Here is a 27,076-nt window from a genome sequence, read left to right as displayed (position 1 = left end):
CACTAACATCTGTGCTGAGATGTTTCAAATTATATGTATATATTTATATGTATTGGGTCTTTTATGGTGTGTGTCTGTTTGTTTTATATATATCTTATTATTAAGAGAGACCTCCAGGGAGATCACATACTACATTCACCAGCTGTCATACTTGTTCTTGAATTCATTCAGCTCCTTGCACACACATCCAATGGCAATCCATTCTAATCACGCACCACTCTTAGAGAAAAATCTAGACCTCATCCCCCCTTTCTTAGCAACATTTTTTTTCAGCTTCCAAGGATGCCATCTTGTCCTTTCCTCACTCTTTATAAAATAAATTCAAATTGAAATTCTCTGACTCTTTAAGAAGTTTGTCTCAATCATATCACCTCTCTTTCTCCTGTTTGCTAGTGTCTGCAGTCTACAAATTCTCAATATGTATCAAAGCCCATCAAATCCTTTCCAATATCATTAATATCATTCATAATCAGTATTCTACAATCCTGAAATCATTTTTAATAATCTCTTTTGCACTCTCTTCACTATATCAGAATCATAATGGAACTTCAACTTGCTGTTTACTAACATCCAAGAGCCCTACTCCAATCAGTTTCTCTTAGCATAAACCCACCAGTATAATAAGACATTGAATATCTAATCATATCAGAGTGCATGACTTTACATTTACTGACAATGAACTAATATCCATTTTCCCATGCCCACAATTCTTGCCTATTCAAATCATTTTGCAAGTACTGCACATCAGCTGCATTCCTGATTATGCTATCTATCATTGCATCATCAGCAAATAGTTGTATGTTGCCAATCAAATCCTTCCCAATATCATTAATGTACAGATTGAATAACAATGGACCAAGGACTGATCCTTGTAGTACACCTGGTTACCCGAAATCTTGCAGATTCACATCTCTCATATACCACTTTCTGATATGTCAGTCAACTTATTCATGTTAATTTATAATCCAAACCCATACTCTCAAATTTTACAACAGTTTTCCATGCTATATTTTGTCAAAACCTCAGCAAAATACAAAAATATCATTGTTTATCCATTCCCCTTGTCTAGCTCAGTTGTAACATTATAAAATGTGAGCAAGTTGCTAAAACATGACCTTCTCTTAGTAAACCCATGATGTTCATTGCAAAGTAGAGATTCTCTGTCAACCCATTTCTGAGTGCGAGTCCTAATCAGCTTTTCCAAAATCTTCAACTCTGATATATTGATTGATCGATAGTTGGATACATCCGTCTTTGCACTTCCCATGTGCAATGGGATTACTATACATTATTTCCATTTCTAGGAATCTTCCTGTTCTGAGGCTCAAATTATATAGCCTCATCAAAGGACTATCCACTTCCGCTGAACACTCTTAACTCCCATGCTGATATCCCATCAGTCCTTATTACTGAATTCTTATTCAGTTTGTGCAACAGCTCTAATATCTACTTATATACCAGACTGATACCATGTTAAGAAGAATGTTGACAAAAGACCAACTTATAATATTCGAGGCTGTTGTGTAATGAGGAGGCTACATCTGTGTGGATCAGTTGTTATTTGAGGTAAGGAAATGCTGGACAGGATCTAGAGGATTCTATATGCAACATCCCATGGTACTAAAATGTATCATAGAATATTGCATGTAAGAATAGCACGATCTTATTGTAACTTGGGCATTTTCGAAGATAAAGTAAAATGGCATAAGAACATGGAATTTCCACTAAGTACAGTCACACCCCAAGTTACGTAAGTAATGCATTACGTAAACGTTTACGGAACTCTAATTTTACGTAAGTCGAATTTGTAAATTACATACATACAATAAAATGTTCAATGGCTACTCATACCACTGTCTTACATTAATTTTTTTGCCATTAAGCAGATATTTTCCATTTTTATTTCTGTTTATTAATCGGATGTTTTCCATCACTATTATTCGCTCAAAATAGTTGAAAATAATACATACGAATTATTTTCAACTTTTCTTCTTTTGTTTTTAGATTTATTACCAGTGCATTTGGTTTTGTGTTTGAATTTTAAGGATAAAAAAAAAATGAAACTAGCAGTGATAACCAACGACTGAGCTAACTGTGAGAGGCATCTACTACTGTACTGCAATAAGGCTGTCAAAGATCACCTGTGCAATATGCAAACGTGTTCATACGTGCTAGTAGATTTATTACGTAACTGCAAATTTACTAAGTCGCATGTTATGTAACTTGGGGTGTAACTGTATTGATATATTCTGACTGTGCCATCTGGGTACAGTCAGATGGCTGAGTTTTTGTTGATTTAAATGGAGTATGATAGTCATCTATATCTCTGGTAGGTTGTACATCCAAATTTGTTTAAATTGGGAGTGTTCTGTAGTGCATAAGATTCCCAGAATAACCTTTCACTTTTGGAGTTTTTTTTTTTTTTTTTTTTTTTTTAGAGTAACAATTTCTCTCCATTTTACCGTGTATAGCTTGTGAGCATATAGTTCGCTAATTCATCTTGCACATATTGGTTAATGAGTCTGCTCACCTTTGACTTTACCCAGAGAACATCTTCAAAGTATTTAAATAATTGCTTGAATTGTTCTATTCAGTTCTTGTCTTTATCCTTGAAAACGCAAGTTATTGTATGTGAAAATTGAATCAAAATATTTAATTTTTTGTTTCTGGGGAGAGCCATGACCCCTCTATCCAATTACTACATGGAACATTTTGAAAACGTGCTTTTGATATTGACATCCTCATACATGTCTAAGATATGTTAAATGCGGTCTCCATTCAGCCACATGGCTTGGGAACAGCCTTCACTCTAGAATTAAGTTTACTATAGATAAAGAAAATGTCTGTCTTTTCTAGATGCTAATCATGTTTTACCAAGGCACACTTTCTCAGTTTACAGAAAGCCTACCCACATAGGTAGATACATACATACATACATAAGCTTTCCTATCATCCCTTGTAAAATCCAGAGCCTCCAAACTGTGTTCTAACCTGGCTTTTCTCACAGCTGAATGCTCCTTTATTTTCCATACTGTTTAATGGCTGCAATGCCAAAAAGATTAATAAAATAGTTGTTCTTCTCATCTCGTTGCATTCCTCTCAACATACACATTGTAATACTATTACTTAGTTAATTAGACACACATTCATGTAAATAATAATTTTTATTATTGCAAATTCACCCTTAGGAATACAATCTGACATTATAATTACATGATTTTGGGCTAAGTCCCAGTCACTGCTGATTTCTCTCCCCTTCAATTGATCAAGTCACTGTACATTGCCTGTATTTATCATAGTTCCCCTGCTCTGTAATTCTATGAATATCTTTTGTTGCATGAAGCTTGTACCTGCCTAGCCACTACTACATCAAAATCACATGATCAGTCTCCCCAGTATTTGACATCTATTATCACTGCATATATTAATTCCAACACTCATGCCCTACATGTTAAACTGAATTGGCTAAATAGTCTGTCTTCAGTTTTGGTTTTCATTTTCAAATTTTTGATATACAGGTAACCCTCGTATAACACGGATGTTACGTTCCATAGAAATGCCACGTTATATAAATCACATTATGCGAGACTCGGATTACATAGAAAAAGTAAAGTTAGGTTCCAAAATCTTTTTTTTTTTTTAAATTATATAAACAATAATGACATACTCAACAAAAATATATTTTTATTTAATTCTTGTAATTCATGTAAATTAAGAAAATATAAACTATGAAACAAATATATAGTATAGACTTATAAAATTACAAATTGTACGTAAACGTCATTGCACATAATAAAGTGCATATTTTAATCATCATCAAAGCTGTATAACTGAGAGGAGACCTCCACATAGCCTTTAAAAGAATGCGGAGAACCGACCAGGGCTTCTGACCTAATGTCCAATCCTCACCTTCTCGTGGTGCACCCTGTTGGGTATCTACTTTGATACTGAACGAACGAGGATGGGCTGGCAATTTGGGATTTAGCCGACCAAATTGTATTCTTATTGGTTAAACCAAAATAAAAAATGATGGTACAACATGACAAAATTTCATGTCGGCTGGGGCGTCGCCCGGTTAAACAAGGCCCCCGTTGTTTTCGCCAGGGAACCAGGGCGAACAGCGAAAAGTCAGCTACTGGAACAAATCTAAAAACAAACCCCAACTCAACATCACCAGAGTTAAAGATCGGTACTGTCAACGTAAGAAGCCTGAATGGCAAAGAAATGGAGCTAGCTGAGGAATTAGATAAGTACCAGATCGACATAATAGGGGTGACTGAAACAAATAAGACCAAAACTGGTGAGATCTTTCTGAGCAATAAATACAAAATGTTATATTCAGGCAATGACAATCAAGGAAAAGGAGTAGCCATAGTATTCAACACAAAATACGAGGCTAATCTTCTTGAATGGCAGTCAGTCTCAAGTAGAGTAATGTGGGCAAATATGAGAATGGGGAACTGGACAATGAGACTTATTTGTGCCTATGGTCCCACAGAAGGTTCTACTAAGGTAGAAGTGGAGGAATTTTTTGAGGCTTTAGAAAAAGCAACTGACACAATGAAAAAGGAAAAGTTGGTCCTTGTTGGGGATCTAAATAGCAGAGTAGGAAATGATTGTGAGACATACAAAAATATTTTGGGAAAATTTGGAGAAAAGAGCAAAGCTAATAATAATGGCAAATATCTGTTGGATTTCTGCTCAGGACATGGACTGGTTATTATTAACACCATGTTCCAACATAAAAATGTGCACAAATTTACATGGAGAGAAGAGGCTAGGAATAAGAAAAGTCTCATTGACTATGTTTTTGTTGATAGTGATGTTTTCTCCCTGGTGCAGGACACCAGAGTGTACAGAGGGTTTGAAATTGGAAGTGATCACTATTTAGTCTTGAGCAGGATAAAATTGAATTTCATATTGAAAGAATAACATGTAAGAAAGTTTTAAAGCGAATAAAAGTTGAGCAGCTCTCAGATGTGAACTGTAGACTAAAATACAGAAAGATTATTGAAAAGAAAATGAAAGAGTTTGAGAACAGGAATCAAACCTTGGAGATACAGTGGCAAACTCTGAAGAAAACATTGATTCTGCCAGAGGCATGTGGTGAGGTTGTGTGCAAGGATAGAAAAATCAGAACTCCCTGGTGGACACAGGAAGTTAAAGAGGCAGTGAAGGAAAAGAAGAAAGCATATCAAAAGTTCCTGGCAAATAAGTCAGCTTTTACTCTTACAGAATACAGAGACAAATGTAAGAAAGCTAAACAGTGTGTAAAACTAGCTAAACAAAAGTCATGGGAGGACTTTGGCAAGAATATAGAAAATAAATATCAAGAAGGTGGCAAAATATTGTGGAGGTTGTTGAAGAAGCTTAGGAATGGAGGAAAGAGTGCTGTCAAAGGAGTTAGAGATGATAAAGGTGACATGAAAACAGGGGGAAAAAAAGATATCCTTGAAGTATGGAGTAATTACTTTGAAAAACTGCTAAATGAAACAAGCAGTGATAAAAAAAACACTGACCAGGCATGCAGTCAGGAATACACATCCATACTTGAAGTAGAAAAAGCCATCAAAGGCTTGAAATGTGGAAAGGCAGCAGGAGTAGATGATATTCGACCAGAAATGCTGAAGTATGGTGGTATAAAAGTCTTACAGTGGCTGCACTGCATAGTTCAGAAAGCCTGGACAGAGGGACAAATTCCCGATGATTGGAGTAGAGCTCTCATAGTACCCATATATAAAAAGGGAAATAAAACTGCATGTGAGAATTACAGAGGTATTTCCCTACTGAGTGTTCCTGGCAAGATCTATGCAAGTATACTTGAGAAACGGTTGAGAAGAATTGTGGAAGAAAAGCTTGGTGAAGAACAAGCTGGATTCAGGCCAAATAGAGGCTGTCAGGATCAGATCTTCACTTTACGACAAATAGTCGAGAAAGCGTGGGAATATAACAAAGATCTGTATTTAAGTTTTGTCGATTTGGAAAAGGCATATGACAAGGTGCGAAGGTAGAAGCTATTCAATACGCTGCAGTTATATGGTGTCAATGGGGCATTATATCAAGCAATACTTAGTCTTTAATTGAGTTGTAAGTCAGCAGTTAGAATTGAAGGAAGTACAGGAAGATGGTTTAATGTTAAATCTGGTGTGAGACAAGGATGTATACATTATCCCCTCTGTTATTCATTATCTATATGGATCACATTATGAAGGAATGTGGTATTAAACCTGATATCAAAATTGGAGATGTTAATGTCAGCTCTTTGCTTTATGCGGATGATGTTATACAGGGTGTTCGGGATAAATTTGACATATTTATAATTAATTATATTTTTCCGTAAGTTACATGTATTAACACACACTTCTCTTCATTTAAAAGTTTGGACCCTTCTTCATTCATATACAAGATGTCAGAAAGGATGGATAGCTGGAACCCACCTGAATCATGGAAGAGAATAACTTGTATCATGATGATTCGTGCCCGCCATCAAAATAAGGATATTACGACTGCTGCCCAATGCTTCCTGAATACAGTAAAAACAATCAGGCATGAACTAGAGACTTGCAATGGTGACTACGAGGATGTAGCAAGAAGAAAGATCCCTAGCAGACGATCTGATTGCGTTCGTACAGCAGAATTCCTCGCAAATCTGCAGGAACAGGTGTTGAAGAACCCTGGCATTGGAATTCGGGCTTTGTTCGTGGAGTTGCTAACTGTAGTCAAGCCCTGGATAACAAGGGTAGCCAATGGTAGGCCGTATGTATGGCAGCAGGATTCGGCCCCTTGCCACACCTCTGGGAAAAGTCAAAAATGGTTGTCTGAAAATTTCTACGACTTCACCAGTCCAAATGTTTGGCCTCCAAACTCCCCAGACCTTAACCCCATGGATTATTTTGTATGGGGCGCAGTTGAAAAAGACACCAATTGCACTTCCAGTAATACAAAAGCCCAGTTAATGGATAAAATTAAAACAGTTTTTGCGGCCCTTCCCAGGGAGACTGTAGCATCAGCTTGTTCGAGGTTCCGAAGCAGAATTGAAGCTGTGATCGATGCTAATGGTGGTTATTTTGAGTAAATCTTGTTGATAGTATTGTAATTAACTCTGCCTGTAATGTTTTTTTGTCAATTCATTAAATTTAATAGATACAAAGAAGATTTTCTTTTTTCTTACGAAACTGTCAAATTTATCCCGAACACCCTGTACTTCTAAATAAATCCGCTACAAGTCTGCAAGATTCTCTGACTAAATTGAATAGCTGTTGTAATAGATATGGTATGAAGGTCAGCAATAAAAAGACAAATTTTACTGAAGATGGTAAATTAAATATAGAAATAGACAATAGAATCAGCAAAGCTGGTATGGTGGGAAGTCAATTGAATAAATTCATATGGAATAAAGAAATTAGTCGGAACACTAAATTAGCTGTATACAAGACAGTGTTCAAACCAGTTTTAACTTATGGATCTGAGAGCTGGCTCAGAAGTAAAACACTTGACCAAAGACTAGAGACCAGAGATATGAGAGTTCTGAGAAAGATTATAGGTGTGAACAGATGGCATCAATGGCAATATCATATTAAAAAAGGATATTAGGAAAGAACTTGACATTGTCAGCATCCAGGAATGCATTAGCAGAGCTAATCTCAGGTGGTGTGGTCACTTAAATAGAATGGGAGAGGAAAGATTAGCAAAACAAGTGTTCTCTGCCAGGTTGGCAGGAAAACGACCCAGAGGAAGACCAAGATATAGGTGGATTGATACGGTACAAAGTGCCTTAGACGATAGAAATATAAGATCTGATAATGTTGGAGTCTTGACAAGTAACAGACTGATTTGGAGGAAAATTGTAGATAGGAAGTTAGTAATGATGTAATTTTTTCATGTAGTACTGTCATATCCTGTACACCCCTTGAGGGTACATGGCAGGAATTTGATGATGATGATGACTGTCTTCAAAATGAGCATTTCATAGATGGTCTTTATTTATGAGTGGCTGGAAGTTGTCATCACTTGAAATCTCTGGGAAATCATTTGTATAATTCTCATTGCATACTTCAGCTGGTTTAGTTATCAAGAAGTCAGTAATAAGACCTTGCTTATCATTATGTTTGCAATTTTTTATTAAGCTCATAATATGGAGCTAAACAAATATCCAATTGTCTCGTGAATTTTCCGGAGCCCTCGTTGAGGGATCATTATCCGTAAAATAACTTCCTAATTTTCTTGCCAAGTCCGATCCTTCTGCTAATTTCTCTAAACTGAATTTTTTAACAGATTCATCACAATCAGAATCTTCAACAGAACTTTCCCTGTCATTTGGTTCGACGTCATCTATTAATTGTATTAGTTCCTCCTAATTTAAATTCATTTCTCATCAATTAATTCACTAATTTCGTTTTCCACTATATCGCAAAAGCCCTCTGAGCGGTCATTACTATAGAAATAATTTTTTTACAAAAAAAAAAGCATTACATATTGTATGTAACTCACCAGGAAATAAAGTGCTCAGCTTGAGATGAACACACTTATGATTTTTAATGTGCTTTCCTGGCAGAAAACGAAGACAACTTTCAACAATAATTAACACTTTACATGGTAAACAATTGATATAGATGCGTGTTAAAGGTATTTCCCCTAAAATTCGCTACTTATAACTACATGCGCGTGGGCAGACACAAATTTAACGAAGATAAAATTTGATTTTTAAGTCACGAGGTGAAAAATATATGAAAAGATGGCAATACATGGTACTTATACAACTGCGTTGTATAAGTACCGCATTATATCAAAATTGCGTTGTATAAGTACCGCGATATACGAGGGTTACCTGTACTTTTTCAATAACTACATATAATGGGGGAGGGCTGAGAAGTTCTGATAAACACCTATAACAAAAATGATATTTTCTGATGACTTCTAACAAGTGATTAATGATTTGTTATAACAAGTGTATAACACTTTATGGGGAATATATAGAATAATTTGCAAGTTACATGGTTCTATTTAATTAATTATATATTTTTTATTGCTAACTAATTAATATATATACACTACAACTGTTAACAAATTTCAATGTATATTTCAATAGGAGACCTTAATTCTGTGGAAACATATGTTAGCTTTCATCCTGGTCCTAAGGTAAATATTTATATAACTTATGTCAAAAATACCAGTGGAGAATAATCTAAAACTTTTATTATTATTACGTGACACCTTCAGGGAGCCCAAAGACTCATCGAGGGAAGGTACCTACTCTACAACACTCTGTCTCCATGAACTACTACGAGCCGCAACTACCATGATCATCATCTACACCAACACCATCTACCGCCCACCACCACCATTAATATTTTCACAGACAATCAAAAACATTCATGCCCACGGTGGGATTCGAACCTGCAGCCTTTTGAGTGGAGAGTGGATACACTAACCACTCAGCCAACCAGGCCAGGCAAAATTTTTAAAAATATTTAAAGTAGTGATATTGAAAAGTAGGTTAAACTGGTTTTCATTACATGTATTGCCATCTGTTCAATGATATTTGAATAAGTTATTAGGGACTTTCCAAATTAAATCTCATTTTTGTCAGTCTTCAATTGTGTTTAGTTGCACTTTTTTTAATGTCTAAATATTTGACCGGAACTTATTTCCGTATAGTGTTATATCATGTTACACACACACACACACACACACACCATGAATCTGTTCTTTAGCATGTATCTTTTTCATTTAACACAGGCAAATCTATTACATTTTAATTAAAAAAGAAAAATCCCACATAATGAGATTATTATGTAATCATATTACCCAGATCATATACAAGTGAACCTCTACTTATGTACTTTTTTTGAACATTGTATGGACTAACAAATAGTTCGTATTCTTCATATGAACTATTTTTTAATACCCTTGAAATATGGAAAACGAACATGAACGTAGCGATTGTGAAAGTGTTGCTAAAAATGGCAAAAACAATCCAGATGATTTCAAAGAAACTGAAATGGACATAATTAAGCATTCTGAAAATGAACACTCACTTAATTCATCTGGTTGCATTGATAACATCAATCATTTTAAGTGCAGCACTCTTGGCTGACTGATTAATGTATCTGCTCTCCAGCCAAAAGGCTGTGGGTTTGAATCCTGCCGTGGGCATGGTTGTTTGTAATTTGTTTATGAAAATACTAGTGGTGGTGGTCAGTAGATGGCATTGATGTAGATTGATGATATCAGTATTTTCATGTGTAGTTAGTGGATTGATTGGTGGAGATGGAGAGTTGTAGAGTAGGTGCCCTCCCTCAATGAGTCTTTGGCATAATAATAAACAAACAAACAATAAAACTGATTATACTTGCCATTTAAGCTCTTATCAGTCCATATCATTTTATTTTTTTACCCTTTAAAGATTAAGAGTTGTATTCATACTACTATTTATATTAACATAATTTATTTCAGAAATGCATTAACAAATTTAACAAATTTTTTGTCATATGAAAAAAAATCGAACTTTATGAATATTCAACTATTTCCAAGAATGCATTATTGTTCATAAGTTAGGGTTCACCTGTATAATTCTTTCTAGATAATTTTTTGCATATAAAGATATTGTAATTTCTCACTCCTTGATATCTCCATCTTGAGAGATGTGTTGTGTGTCACTTAAGCAGTCGTTTTGCTTTAATAGAAATTGGCATATCTTCCCTTTCTAATCTCCATGAGCAGATTTTTTTTTTCTTTATGTCTGGATGTGAGTTAGTTTACCTTTGGCAAACAATGGATTGTTATTTGTGAACTGATTTGTATTACCTGTATTTGTTTTTGGAGGATATGACAAGACATGTAGAAACGTTTCCAGCTTATAAAAGAACTGCTGATCCATTGCTTTCAGCTGCACTCTGTGTTTTCTGTATATAGTAACTTTCTGAAGAAGTAGCTGATTGAATAATTAAAAAAAAAATTCACTTCCTGTTTTTGTTCTAGTAACTGTATAACTGCACTATTTCAATCTGCTAAACCTCTGTAATGTAGTTATGAGACATGTTTTTCCTTAGTTTGGAAATTTCCTGAGTTCAGATCCTGTCTAGGATGCAAAAAACTTGGACCCGCCAACTGAAGATTTAGATCAATCTTATACAGAAACAATAGTTTCTCCTTGCAAAAACAGACTAGGTGGCTTCCTAGCATGCTGATCATGCCCTTAATTGTGTTTTCCATCATGCTACCACATTTAAATTAGGTTAAATGTGGTATTATGATGGCAAATACTGGAAATATAGAGATAACATGATACATAATACAGTTTGGGGTTAGATTGCTGATGAGATTTGAAATCTTCGGAAACCACTTATTCACCCTCTCAGGGGTTTCAGTAGATTTCTAGAGATTTTCTGAAAATAGTAGTTTGGATTGTTCCATTTCGAACTTAAATTTTATGCTGCAGTTAAGAAATGCTAGTCATCTTTTGCGATGGTTCCTCCCCAATTCTTACATGTAGTGTAGTTGGCAGCTTGAAGTGTATGCTGGATATCGTAAGTAATATAAACCTCTCCATTTGAAGATATAGCAATGAAAAGATTCTGCATTGTAGCCACTAAATGAACTTCATCCATACTACATTCTCTTACTCTTTAACTTTTTTCCAGTCCAAATCAACATGCAAGTCATTATGAATTTTAGTAACATTGATTTTCAGAAACTGGAGGAGGGAAAAAAACTCTAACATGCCCATAAACAACAAAAATCACCCAACAAAAACAACCCAAAAGAAATAAACCATACTTTTGCCAACAACACTACTTACATTCCAAACCATCTGACATCTTATTTTTAAAGTATCAGATGAGATCTGACTTCTTTAACCACTACTGCCCACCTTAACTTTTTCCAAGGATTGAAAAAGTTAAGGTTCATTCCATTCTTTTGCGACAAGGATGGAATGAACCTCTACAGTGGTCATATTTTGATACTCCATGTCAAAGAATGACAGATGTTGAATTCCTCCTTATGATCTTCTCTGGCTCAATATCTGTGTTTCATTCAGTTTTATCAATTGCCATCTCAATTGCTTTCCAAATTCTAACTGCTCTGACCTTTTGTCTTTGACACTTGATTATCTATGAATCTGAATAACCAAACTCTTCTCTGGGGACTTGTTCTCAACTGATACCAGCTTCCCTTCTCCAATTTTACTGATCACACTGGTAGAGATGCTTGCTGTCAACCTCACAAATATCCTTCTACCCACCAGAATACATGATAATCCTCTTCACTCTCCCAACCCCCTTGATCTTTACTTAACCCTTACGTCTTCCAAATATACTGCAGATATACTCATGTAATTCAGAACACAACTTTAAGTTTCCTTTTTGCAGAATGTTCTTCATCCAATCACTGTCATGTCATTTGCACTGCAATACTGCCAAATGACCTCTGTAACTTCTACCTCTTTCCATGGGTTGGCAACTGTTTTTTGCTCTTTTGATCCCAGACACCTGTTCCAACTTGAATGAATATTCCAAAACCTCAGACTATTTAAAGACGAATGTTAAAATAGTAACATTCGTCTTTGGATCCAACACATCTTTTGGTCCTGATACTCTCCTAAATTGTGCTTAAAACGTGTACATCAGATTAACATCCATCTTATATCAGCTTTACAATCTGTCTTACAGCATAGAAACAGTCTATTCAGTATATTCCAAAGGGGGATAAAAGCCTGCCATCCAATGTTCATCCCATTGCGCTCACCTCAGTTCTATCAAGTAATAGAGAAAGTCACCAACCCATGCCACCTGAAAACACTTAATCGGTGACTGCCAATTCTGTCACTTAATCCACAGATCTTTCCATCCTTTCTATAGCCTGTGTCCAATCTATGGACATAGGCTGTTGAAAGGTTTGGTCTTGAGACATTTCTTCTATCTGGTCATTCACTACATGTCATCCTAGATTTCCCTGCCAATATATTGTGTTCTACAGCTCTTTCGCTTTTTCTTACTCCTGTTCATGAATGAACTGTCACTGACCTCAGATCTTATCTATCATTTTGCCAATGAAGTAGTTTCTATTTCATCTTATTTGACAAACTTTGCAGTGTTCATATCTCAGGCTATAAAATCTTCCATAATCAGTGCCAAAAATACTGATCTTGTTATATTTCATTGGAATGAACACAACTTTGTCAATTTCAGTTCCATCAAAACAATCCTATCATTTTATGCAAGAAAGACTATACCTTATTTCTAATAATATTGAGCTCTTCATACAAGATTAGATATCTCTGCTTCCAAAAAAAAAAAAAACACTAGTGTCCTATTATGCTTAAAGTCTCTCACTTCTTACTTGTACAACTCCTAACTGTATAAATCCCATATCTGCCTTACCTTAGAATATTCTCATATAGGGCACTGCATCCAAAATGTCCTCTAAAAATGCTGTTGAATAAGTGGTTAATTGGTGGCCTGTCTCTCACATCAGTAACTTTTTTTTCACTGACATTGTTTCTGCATTTATTCTTCTGTAGGAATTTTCTTTTATAGGTACTGTTCCACAGAATTAATTGCTATCGATTCTTGGCATTCTCTCGAGCTAGTAAACTTGTGAAACTATTCGTCAGCATCTGTTCACTGTCCAGTGAACAGATATACTGTGAACCAGCTTATTCTCTTTCATTCAGTCTATTTCACTGCTTTGGAATAGTTTCCCATACGGTCTCTTAAAGGATTTAACCTTCAGTTAAAAAAATAAACTTGTTCTTAACCACTTTCTCAAACACAGAAGTGATTTGTAATAGACTTTATATCCTCATACAAAGAAAGTTATTGTATAGCTCCACCAAACACTGGCTTTGAGGTTGCATTTTGAATTTTTTAAACTAATAAGTTGGATATAAGGAGGAACTGTAAAAATTTAGTCTCACTCGGCTGCTCCTTTGTAAAATTATTTCTCTCTGTGGTATTGTAAAAATATGCTTGGTTTTATTTCTGGTTTAATTTCTAATCTTATCGGGCCACGCCTTTTTATAAAATCTATACTACTCACAAAGTTTTGCCTATTCTAACTAATTTCTATTCTTCCTGACTTTCTTTGTTTGCTAAGCCCTTCTGTCTTAAAGTTTTATCCCCCTTTCTTTCTTACCCTTTGCCCTACCATGCATAAAACTAACTCTATATTTAGCTAATGCTGGCGAAATGATTATGGTCTAATTATTTTTTTTCTTAGACTGTTCTACCAAACAAATTTATTTTTATTAATGACTGCACCAGTTTGGAGAAATTAATATAGTCTAAGAATAATAAGAGTGTGAACAAAGGTTGTCTCATCTAAAATCCTCTTAACTATACAGCAAGTCATGGCTATTCTAAGTCCACTCATGCACACAGGTACGAATTTTATTTGAGATGGGGCATTGGCAGATGATCAGCTCAGTTGTTGCTTAAACAAAACATTTTATTCTAACTTAACAGCAGTTGAAATTACAACACATTGGGAATGACTAACTCTCTTAACATATTTGCCTTTGCAGAATCATTATAACATTGAAGTATATCTATTTTTTTTGTTCAATTAACATTTGCATTTAACTTAGCACTATGAAACACACATTCCTTACAATAGGTATAGAACGTCAGTTCCCTCTAACATAACTACTTTCAGAAAATATTCCTTGCACCAACATTACATATACATTTGTTCTATCTTGTTAGTATGCAATACCTTACAAAACTTGATCACCAACCCTTGTGTAACACTTGCATACAATTCTCATTTATCTTACAAGGAAAATAATAACTATCACTTATTTACTCATAGTTCTTTCAGTAATCTTAGTCCTTTCATGAACTATACCTCAGTCAGGTTGTCTTGAATCCTTCCCATTACACAGGAACACAGTCTTGGACATTTCGATACTCTATCTTTCTTATTCCGCTGTTGGCTAACTCGTTGACCTAACATTGAGCCTTTTTCAGGAATTGCAGCCAGCTTTTCTAAGGGACGTATGTCCCTTAGAAAAGCTGGCTGCAATTCCTGAAAAAGGAATTGCAGCCAGCTTTTTTTTGCAATTTTTTGCAATTCCACAAAAATTGATCCACAGAAAAATATCTTGTGGATCAATTTTCTAGGATAACCATTCTTTGTAAGGTCATTTGATATCTGGGAAAGCTCTCTTTCACCACCCTGTGCAGATCTCTTTATGGAGAAATTTGAAAGTATAATTTTATCTCAACTAGACCCTAAACCCACAGTTTGGTGGAGATACGTTGATGATGTTTTTATTGTTTGAAAAATACGGAAAAGGATCTGCTCGATTTTCTAAGCAAGATTAACTGTTTGCATAAAAAAATTAAATTCACTCTAGAGCTTGAGAAAAATAACCAATTACCATTTCTGGACATTTTATTCAAGAAATCAATAGCTGGACGTATCAACCTTACAGTTTATCACAAACCCACCAATACAGGTAGATACTTGCACTTCACTTCTTCACACCATATTTCTCATAAACTCAGCATTATACACATGCTAAAAAAATAGAGCCTCTCTCATTACGACAGATGATAAAGACCTCCAAGATGAACTTTCCTGGATATCAAATGACCTTATAAAGAATGGTTATCCTACACTATCAACTTAGTGAGCAAGAAAACCTTGACTACCATTTTCCTTGTGTGCATCGGTGCCATGAAAAACTGGTATTGCATATTAAATTACACACACATAACTTTACTGTCTAAAGTCAACTAATGCCAAAAATAATTACTGCTTCTACTTCCACCTCATTCCCCTCCCCATCACCACCCATACCACCATGGATAGCAAATTTAAAATGTATTTCCTATTGAGTTATGGTAAAAAAAAAAGTGAAAAACAAATAGAAGAAATGGAGGGAAATCATATCTTGATATTTATGGCATGAACCATATATTAAAGAAAATAGTGGGGAAAAAATGCTGTCATCAGACTCATTGCTATTATCATCAGATTCAAATGACTCATTGTGGAAGACCTCAATGAACATATTTAACATCTCTGCACCACACTGTCAGCAATTCATTTTAATCACCCACCACTCTCCCTTCACATATCCTCATATTCCCTTGTTCACATCCTCCTTATACATATATGGGTTCAGCAAATTATTCAAATCTCTACTAGGCATGCAAAAAATTTACTCACTCAAGATCACCTGGTATTTTAATGGCATGTCCCAATAAGTTAATAGGAGTTCCACAAAATTATTAGTAGTGCTCTACAGTGGTTGGAGAAGTTTTTTTAATCAATAAAAAAATATATTTTGTTCATCCTGCAACTTCTTGCCAACTAGCAAAATCGCCTTGTCACAGGCAAGTGGGCAAGCATATTTGTTGAGCCGTGTGTATGTGTGTCTTCCAGGGATGGCCTCTTGGTCTCTCTTTCTATGAAAAACCTCATCAACATTACTGTTTTTTGAGTTAGTAAACAGTAATTACATTCTGGTAATTACTGTTTACTAACTCAATCTGTTTACATGTCTCAATCATATCCATCATCCTGACCACTTTACAAATTGCATTTCCTCTATCTTTATTCATACTCAAATTCTTTAGACTAGAAACCACCTTTGTCGAGCATCTCTGGATCTTTCTGATTTCCCTTCATCCTGAAAAAACAGGTGACCAAATCTATGCACAGTAATCCATGTGTGACCTGATCAAGGCTTTATACTATGGAACCATAATCTCTTTACTCCAACACATCAGTGTCCTCTGCATCATTGCTATAATCCATTGTGCTGTCATTACAATTTTAGCAATGTGTTTCCTAAATTTTAGGTCTTGACTCATATCTCCTCTACCTTCCCTCAGATATCCCACCAATTTTTTTTTATGTAGCTCCTGCTCACAAAAGATTTATTTGTAAACCTATAGTACATTCATACTGTGGATGGGCTATGGATTTTTTTTTATTGATTTTTTTATATATCTTTGCATTTTTATTCATTTTTTTTACCTAGTCTGAAACCCTGCTCTTAGAGACCAAACAGTGAACTTTTTTATGTCACTTCAGGTCTCTTTGCTTCTAAAATTTAAAACCTTTCACTTTGCAACATTGAACTCGTAGCACTGCTCACTTGCCCATTGATTCGTTTCATTCAAGTCATCTTATAAAGCCACTTCTGCTCTACCCATAGTTCTTCCGAGCTTTGCATTGTCTTTAAACACTACATATCACCATTCAGAGTTTTTTTTAATATCATCAATATACAAGTTAAACAGCAATGGTCCCAAATATAACAAAAGATTGCAAGAAAAATAGTTGCATGAAATTGTATGACAATACAAATCGACAGAAATGATACACAGAGCACACAAAATGTGAAAAGTACAAATGCAAAATATAATGGAAGACATAAGAAAGAAAACTAAGAGTATGAAATTATGAAAACCCAGAATTACATTTTAAATAATTTTGAAATGTTATATAACATTTCAAGGTTGGAAATTTTATGGTTGGAAGAGGATGACATCCTGACAGGAATAGAGATGAAGGGTATGATGTGTTTCGTGAGGATAGAAGGGGTAAAAAAGGGAGGGGGAGTACTATTGATGATAGAGAAAGAGTTATGTCCATACAAAGTAGAGATGCAAGATGGAAATAGTGCCAGTGGTTTTGAGGCAGTATGGCATGAGATAGAGGTGAATGGAATCAAATACTTGGTGGGATGTTGTTATAGACTAGGTAATGTGGATGGTGGTGATAGTGAAATGTAAGGTATTTAACCAAAGGTATTTAACAAAAGTGAGTGGTTTTTGCTATGAATCACTAGCCTGTGATTTGAGTTATCACTATCTGGCCTGATGAAGACTTCTTAGCAACTCAGATTTTCTCTTACAACACAAAAAAAAAAATGGTCTAAGAGCTTGTCCATGTACATATGAAGTATACAAACACTGACAGTATGATCACTAAAAAGCAATATTGTTAGGCAGATTGCTTCTTCTTCTTCCTAACATGGAATTTAGGCCATGTGGCCTGTTCCGGTCTCATGCCATCTCTTTCTTGGTCTTCCGATTCTTCTTTTTCCACTTATTTTGTATCTGTATAATATTTTTGTTAGTCTGCTGTTGTCCATTCGATTTAAATGTTCTAGCCATTTTTGTTTATACTGTCTTATGTAGTGATTAATTGGTTTTATTTTCAGGGATTGTAAGATTTCTTCATTTGTTTTGTGGTTTCACCTGGTATATCCAGCTGTTTTTCTGAGGAACTTCATTTCTGTTGTTTGAATTCGTTTTTCATCTTTCCTTTTCATGGTCCATGTTTCGCTTCCATATAGTAGAGTTGGTTTTGACAAGACATTATATAGTCTGATTGTAGTGTGTTTTTGTACCAGGGATGGCTTAAATATATTATTTATTATGCCATTTACTTTGACAAAGTTTGATATTTTAGCGTCTGTCTTTTTCTTCTTCGTATGATAGATCACATCATCCCAAGTATCTGAAAGTGTTTACTTGTTCTAGTATTTTATTATCTATCACTATTTTACTTCTTATTGGGTTTTCTCCTTTGAATGCCATTATTTTTGTTTTTTCTTTGGATATTGTCATATTATATTGCTTTGAGATATCATTTAATGATTTTAATGATCTTTGTAAGTCATCTTCTGATGTAGCTAATACTATTTGATCATCTGCAAATAGTAGTGTATCTATCTTCATTTGCGGTGTCATTTGTATACCAAATGGGTTATGCTGTTTCCAGATTATTATTTCATTTATATATATATTGAAAAGCAGAGGTGAGAGGGTACATCCTTGTCATACCCCTCTTGATATATCTTTCCATTCTGAGGTGTGTTCTAATTTAACTGCTATTTTATTTCCTGTATATATTTCTTGAATAGATTGTAAAAGTTGGTTTGGTATGTTTAAATCAGATAATATTTTAAACAATTTTTGTCTACTAATTTTGTCAAAGGCTTTTTCATAATCAATAAACGCCACCTGTGTTTCTTTTTGAAATTCTCTTCTCTTTTCTATTAATAATTTTAAAGTCAAAATTGGATCTATGCAGGATCGGCCTTTTCGGAAACCGTTTTGTTCTTCTAGTAATTTGTTTTCTACAATGCTGCTTAGTTTCTCTTTTAATATTCTTGCATATATTTTATATCCTGTATTCAGCAGGCTAATTCCCCTATAATTATTGCAATTGTCTTTATTTCCTTTTTTATAGATTGGGATAACCAGTGCTTTTTTCCATGAGTTGGGGATTTTTTCGGACATCCAAACCATATTAAAAAATTTCATGAGTCTTTCATTAAATTTTTCACCTGCATTTTTGTATAGTTCTATATTTATATTGTCTTCTCCTGGCGTTTTCCTATTTTTCATCTTCTTTATTATATTTTTCAGTTCTAACATTGTGATATTTTCTATTAGGTCATTCTTTGTCTTATAAAATTTTAATTCATTGTTCTCATCTGTGCAGAGATTTTGGAAATAGGTCACCCATTTTTCTAAATCTATTGTTTGTATTTTTATCTTTTCTTTTATTTCTTTATTCATGTATTTTATTACTTTATAGGTTTTGGGTTGTGGCTTAAATAAATCCTTTTCTAGTTCTGTTACGAAATTGTTCCATCTTTCTCTATGTTTTTTCCTTACTTCTTTTTGCAATTGCACTATTTCTTTTATACTCTCTTTCTGCTTCTATTGTTTTGGAATTTAGCCATTTCTGGTAACTGTCCTTTTTGGACAGTTTTATTATATTTTCTATTTCTTTGTTCCAGTCTCGTAGTCCTCTTTTTCTAATCCATTTGTGCTTTATTCTTAAGGTTTCTGTTGCTGCTTTTGTGAGAATTTGTTTCAAATTTTCCCATTCATCTTCTATGTCACTTGATTCATGTGTGGTTTCTGTTTTTAAGTTTGTGCATTTTTGATATTGTAGTCTAACTTGAGGATCCTGTCATGAAGAAATTTTGTAGCTTGACTGGTAAGAATTTTCAATTCTGTGTTTTTAGCCACTTTGGTTTAAAACGAATTTTTGCTGATGCCATGTAATGATCAGAGTTTAATTCAAAACCTCGATATGCTCTTACATCTAAAATTAACTCTGCTAATTTAAAATTTGTGATAACGTAGTCAATTACTGATTTGTATCCTCTGGCTGACCAAGTATATTTATGTATTTCCTTGTGTTTAAACATTGAATTCATTATTCTCATATTATTATAAATGACAAAATCGCGCAATCTGCGACCATTTTGATTACATGTATCTTCGCCCAAATTTACCTATGTTTGTTTTGTATTTTTTGTTTCCTATTCTGGCATTTAAGTCTCCTGCTAGCAGTAAATAGTCTGTTTTGTTTATTTTATCTATGGCATTCTGTAATTCTTTATAAAATATATTACTGTCTTCTTCTTTTCCCTCTTCTGGTGCATATGCACCAGAAGAGGGAAAAGAAGAGGTGTCACTTATGCACCAATTATTGTTATGTGGCCTCTTAATGTCTTGAGTCTAATTTCTATTAGTCTTTCATTCAAATAGTTGTAATATACAATATTGTTCTTTAGGGATTTATGCACCATAATCATTATACCTGCTTTTGCTCTTTCTTCTTTTTTTACCCTACTGTAGATTTGTATATAGTTGTTTGTTTCTTTTGTACCTTTTTGTTTTTTCTTTGTTTCTGTTACTATACATATCTTTATGTTAGCTTGGTTTAGTTGTTTATCAAGTTCTTCTTTGTGTGCAATGCTTCTCACATTCCATGTTGCAATCTTCATTATGTGTTCCTTTTTCCAATTTCATTTACCATTTCCTGGGTTGTGGTCTTTTCCCTGACAGTCCGTCCGGCTTTTCTTTGCATGAAACTTGAAAGTATTTTGAATTTCCCCAGGGCAGGTTACTAACCTGTCGCTGGGTAAGTCCAGTGGTAGGGCTGCTAAACGCCTCTGGACAGGCAGATCTAACAGCATTTACTCTGTTAGGGTGTTAAGGTTATACTGCCCATACTCGGTCGCCAGTGCCTCGTTTGTACTTTTAGAACAGGATGGACCACGGGAAGATGAGGTTGACATTTGAGTTGGAGAGGCTATGTATTGCGCTTCACCACCCCTTCCACTCCCACATGCAATGTGGGGTGGAAGGGGTGCATGTGCAATCTATTGCACATGCAAAAAAAAAAAAAAAAAATGTTATGGAAGGTGAGGTGTTTGTTATTTAAGGAATGATCTTTTTTAAAATTAACTTTTTTTCCTACTTTTATGCTGAATAGGACACATTTTTTACAAAATAATTCAAAATACTCTATTCATTTAAATAGGGATATAAAGTAAATTTTGGAACCTGGCAATCTGCAGTTCATGGTATATCCAATTCTCATAAACTCAAAAAGCTAAGGAGACAGTTACATAAAGAGGTATTTAAAAAGGAACTTCCCTCAAACAAGTTTCGTCTTGCTCGTCGGTGAGTGCCTGCTAAACTAGCCTTTATTTTATGATAATAATGCTGAACTTTTCAACCACCTAGCTGTGATGCACTGGAATATAAATGGTGCATTCATTTTTAATTTCGAAATTCATGAAAGATTTGCTTAATCAAGATCAATTTGGGCAACTTCATTCATTGTCTGATCTGATTATTAGGCTATTAAGAAGTTTTCAAACCTAATTCTGGCAGTGTTTACACAATAAATTTATCTTCAAATTAAATTGAGTAAAAAATAAAGATTGTCTGGGTCTTTTGTTTCCATATTCTAAAGAATCTGCAGCTATACTGAAACATTTTTGGATGCTTTTTTTTTTTCTTGAAAATATTTAGTTGGAAATTGTCAATATTAAGTGCATCCAAGAACATTGCCAGTGAATCAAGCTGAATGTGGTAAGGGGACGAGGGGGGGGGTAAAACTGATTTTAATGTTAGGAATAAAATGATCCAATGTGTAGAAATTCTGTCTTCTTGTAATATTTAAAATCTTCATGAAGATGCAAAGTTTCCTAAAAATTTGAATACTGGATCATTTTTATGGCATATTTTAATGAGAGCTAGGTGGTTAAAATATGTACAGTACAGTATAGTTTAATAAGTATTGAATTTTGCTTGAACAATCATTGAAAAATAACTGCAAGATAGTAAATTGGCCGAATAAGAAACTCAAAGATCGGAATCAGAGAGTTTCTTGCCGATTATAGTAAACTATAAAGTATCGGCGACACTAGCGTTAGCCAATGCAAGTGATCCTAGTACGTAGTACAATACCGGGCAACTTGTTGCAAAGGTGGAGGAAGTTCAGATCGCTATTCTTAGGTATTTTCCATAATGTAAAAACACATTTCCTAGGAAATGTATGCTGTTATTACATTATGGAGGGAGGTCACTACCCAGACCGGTTTCAGCCTTTTTTGAGGCTTCATCAGTGAGTAGCTAGACCTAATACCAAAGTGTATAGTGAAAAGAACTTATGTACTCTGCGAACGAGATTTCCAAACAGGTGCAACCATTAAGTTACTTAAGTATAAAGAGCTAATAAGCTTCATTTCGGCAATGAAAACATTACTTAAATTAAGGGGATATTAAATCCCGCATAGTTTTAAAAACTCTCTGATTCCGATCTTTGAGTTTCTTATTCGGTTTTAAAACTATGCAGGATTTAATATCCCTTTAATTTAAGTAATGTTTTCATTGCCGAAATGAAGCTTATTAGCTCTTTATACTAAAGTAAATTGGCCTTTTTTTTTTCTTTAGATCTGCAATCCACAAGAGTGAAGTGACTAATAAATGGTGTCTTCCATTCCTTGGTAGTGACAAAGCAGTTTCCCTTCGTAGTCAGATCTATAATTATGCATTTTTTAATGAGAAACCGGTAAGTAATTATGTATTCAGTTAAGATTTTGTGTATTTGTCCAGACAAGTTAAGTTTCCTAAATTTATGGGAATATTGCAAATTAATTTTGTGTTGAGCTTATTGCTTCATTGCAGATAAGTTATTACAATTATCTTTGTAGTCATGTTTAAGTTAAAGCTTATAAGAATTTTTTTTTCTAGTAAGCATAGAAAATCAGCAACAATAACGGCATTTAATAATAACACAGTACTTGTTGCTACTAATACTATAATGCCAAGCAGTAAGCTGATTAAAATACAAATTTGTTAAAATTATTGCTAATATTTCTCTAGTGTAATACTAGCATCAGAGATAACACAATGACTAAACTTTTAAGGACTATCAAATTCATCTCCTGGTGTGTACTCTCCAAAGGTGTACACGATAGTATAATATTATATAAGTAAGTTTACATTATTACTAGCTTCCTAAACAGTTCTCTTTTAAAAATGAAATCTGTTATTTGTCACATTGTCAGGACTTGTATTTTAGTTTTGTGAAGTACTAACTGCATCAGTCCACCTGGATCTTGGTCTTTCTATAGGCGAGTTTCCTGGTATACACAAATCTGTTTTGCTTTTCTCCCATTCTTACATGATTTGCCATACTCTGTATAGTCTTAAATTAGAATTACTCGCATGTTCTTGAAAAGTAGCTATATTGAGTTCCTTTTAATATCTTATTAATGATTCTGCCACTGATGCTGTATCAATCTCCTAATTTTCTTTGGAACTTTTGTATCTGTGGCCTCTAATCTTCAATTAATTGTTTGTGCTTATCATTCAGCTTTCAGATCCATAAGTTAAAATTGGTTTGAATCTTCATATACTGGTAATTTGATATTTTGCCCAAATTTTCTTATTCCATAAATCTGTTCATCCATATTGACTTTGCTTGTTCTTTTTGTCTATTTCCATATATAATTTACTATCTTCACAAGAAAAAAAAAGTGTAAGTAGGTGAAATGTTTTACATATTTGCCATTCAGAATTGTTGCTTGCTTTTCATCTTCCTGCTTGTTCAGTTTCTTTAAGAGTTTCTGATTTTTCAGAATTTTATATGACAGTTATTCACTCAGTAACTTGAATAAGTGCCATAAAAAAGTATTCAAGATAAAAACACCTTAGAATACAGACTTGTCCAAAATTTTAACTTGGATGTTATTTGATAAGATCATTAGGTGTTCAATTTTAGATGGTTCGTTCTTGTATAATAAGACATGATAGTTGCTCTTCCTTTGCTCAGCCTTGGTAATTACAATATTGTTTGAAAGAAGTCCTTTATAGTCAAAGATTATTATTATTTTTACAATATAACTATTGGAAACCCTAGACAAAACTTTTACCTCATTGGAATTTATTAGCACTTTCTGCTTTGAAAAGTCATGAAGCCTCAATATTAATATTTGTTTTATGAATCATAACAGTGAAGGGCTGTTAGTCTGTAGTTAAATACATTAATATTAGTACCATGGATGACCTGAAACCTTGCACTAGAGGCCAAGTATGGAATGCTTAAATCCACTTCAAGCTTCTAATGATCAGGATAGCCTCTCAGACCCAGACAAATTTAATTTAATGCTTAAAGTATGCAAAACATTCATCTCCATGGTGAGATTCAAATCTACAACCTTTTGGTTTGGACAGTGGATATATTAACCACTCAGCTAACCAAGAGTCAGAAAAGGGAATTTATTTAGAAGTAATGGCATATTCATGCCTTTAGCTGAATCTTAATTTCAGTTTCTTGAGTAGTAAAAGGATGACCAAAAATATTAATAAATATATTAGCATAAAATAATAAATATATTAAAGATATATCAGAAGGGTGGTCATGAATTTCCTGGGGGAGGTTTTCCTAGCAGAGGTCAATTTTCGAATCATTTTTAAGGACAAATGAGATGGCTGATTAGAAAGTGTACACAATTTCATAGTTTTGTTTTTATTAAACTAACTTTGCATATTTCTTTTAAAGATACAGTAAATGTTATGTTCTTTATTAAAGAAGTAGTGTACTGACCTTCTAATTAACAATCTAACTTCAGTATTGTATTGTTACACCCTGATAATTTAAGAATGTGAAAATTTCGGTTATCTTTGGTGTAACAAGAAAAAAATAAAAATAAAAACCTTGTATAAGTAGCTAATACATACAAATTAAAGAAAGAAAAATATGCTTGTATCCAAGTGAAAATTATAGCTGAAATTGTTTAACTAAATAATAAAAAAAAGGGAATTTTATTACAGTTGTGATATGATAAAAATAGGTTAAGTAAGACAAAGAAGATTAGTCATAAGAATTTGTATGTGAGAGGCTAGTTTTTACACTTGAAATAAGAGATTAAATATTTGAGTAAATTTTTAGAAAATTTTGGAAAGGGGATTAATTTAGTATAGATGACATAGAGGCTAGCTTAAACAAAAGACCATTGCTCAAGGTCAATTCCCGAATTGAGACGTCGTCACGTGTCAGTCGCGTGCACACAGACCGCAGCATGTTTTGGCAGAAAAACGGCACTCTAATTGGTACACAATAAATAATGGAAAAAACTCACGTAGAAAGATTATTTATTAGTATAATTTTCGCCTGTGTGTCAAAGGCGAAAATTATACTAATAAATAATCTTTCTACGTGAGTTTTTTCCGTTATTTATTGTGTACCGATATGTCTACTCACGGTTTACCTCTTTTAAAACTTATTGGCACTCTAATTGGTCAGTGAAATTGACTCCAGTAAGGGGGAAAGAAAAGAAATTGAAGAAGGTGCCGGTAGGGGTCATCGTATAAAAGGGTTAGGAAACCCCCCCCCCCCCAAAAAAAAAGGCTTTTTGATTTCTCTAGAGTTTTTGTATAGGTCTCTTGGGTTTTCCTGAGTGATGGGTTAGGAGTTGTATCTCCACCCAACACAATAAGGAAACAAAGTGAGCAGGATTTCAATTCCGTGTTCCTATTGTAAGAAACGAGGAACGCCGTTTAGTTACAAGAAAGAAGGCTTTTTTTCCTCAGAGGTTTCTTCACAAATTTTCGTATAGGTCTCACGCGGTTTTCCTGAGTGATGGGTTAGGAGTTATCTCCATCCGACACAACAAGGAAACAAAGTGTGCGAGATTTTGATTCTATGTTCCTATTTTAAGAAACGGGAATGCCGTATAGTTAAAAGAAGGACGATATTGTCTATATGTTTCATCATCCAGTGATCGTAACAAGAGAAAGATATCTATAAAGAAGTCAGTGCCCACGTGGTGAATTTCACAGCCATAGAATAGATGATCCTAAGTGTGTCCTTAATTCAAGCACAAAAAGTAAAGATCGTGAAAACCCAGCTTAATGCCAAAAGAACTTAGGAGTGATAGATTATAGAAGAGTTCGTCCTAGGAAGGTACAATCGGAAAAAGGTAGAGACCAGTGTAGAAGACCCAAGTCAATAAGGTACTGTAAAAATCTCGTGTTAATTAAAATCGTATGTAATTGTAATCATTGTTCAATTACTGGACAGTCGAAGAGATTAATGAGAGTTATACTAGGACTTTAGTACATGTCAGATTAGAGTGAGAGTAAGCTTGTTACTGTTATTTAATAAGTATTCATGTGCCCAGAGATTTATGTATGTACATTGTATTTTATTTAAGAGAGTTTCAAAGGTCAAAAGTATGTATTAGCTGAGCGAAAGGATAGTTTAACCTATATTGTTTTAGAAAGTTAGAGTAAACTGATTATACATGTCCATGGTAATACAGCATTATAGTGCATTCAGACTAGCAAAGGGTTAAGTAAAGTGTTAATTAGTTCTGGGATTATATATGTATGTTCCTATGTATAGAATCTGTTATGACGGCATGATCGCAATTCCCTTATAGGATCTTAGCCTAATACTTGTGTTTAGCTAATGTTAATTTGTAAATTTTTTCTTAGTTATTGAATTGAATTTCATATGATAGAAATTGAATTGTACCATGTTTAAGAGTTTAATAAACTTTTGTTCATTGAAAATACAGTTATCTGAGATTGCTGCCCAATGCACCACTTGTAAAAACATACGAACCTAATCATGCAGGGGATATTTTGTTAAATTACGAGATAAAGGTCACGACTGCATATTAGTTTCACACTCAGACATATTTAGGTAATTACTCCTTGTTTTTGAATTTTATATCTTAAACTAAATGTCCTGAAAAGCACAATATAAAATAAATATTAGGGACACTAAG

The 27,076-nt window shown here is 34.1% G+C and overlaps 1 protein-coding gene across 1 annotated transcript in view; it reads left to right on the top strand.

The window, feature by feature from the left end:
• The window catches only part of LOC150102196 (saccharopine dehydrogenase-like oxidoreductase), a 92,682-nt gene that overhangs the window by 48,664 nt on the left and 16,942 nt on the right, over positions 1-27,076 (top strand). Inside the window, exons 5-7 of the mRNA XM_090398817.1 lie at positions 9,089-9,138; positions 21,310-21,452; positions 22,731-22,848. Coding sequence (XP_090254943.1) covers positions 9,089-9,138; positions 21,310-21,452; positions 22,731-22,848 — 311 coding nt within the window. The remainder of the gene's footprint in view (positions 1-9,088; positions 9,139-21,309; positions 21,453-22,730; positions 22,849-27,076) is intronic.

The sequence above is a fragment of the Typopeltis vanoorti genome, chromosome 10 (assembly GCF_054136105.1).
Source record: "Typopeltis vanoorti isolate ZY-2024b chromosome 10, IOZ_Tvanoo_1.0, whole genome shotgun sequence".
NCBI classification, from domain to species: Eukaryota; Metazoa; Arthropoda; class Arachnida; order Uropygi; family Thelyphonidae; genus Typopeltis; species Typopeltis vanoorti.
The sequence above is the reverse complement of the archived record's forward strand: the minus strand, read 5'-3'. Positions and strand labels throughout refer to the sequence as shown.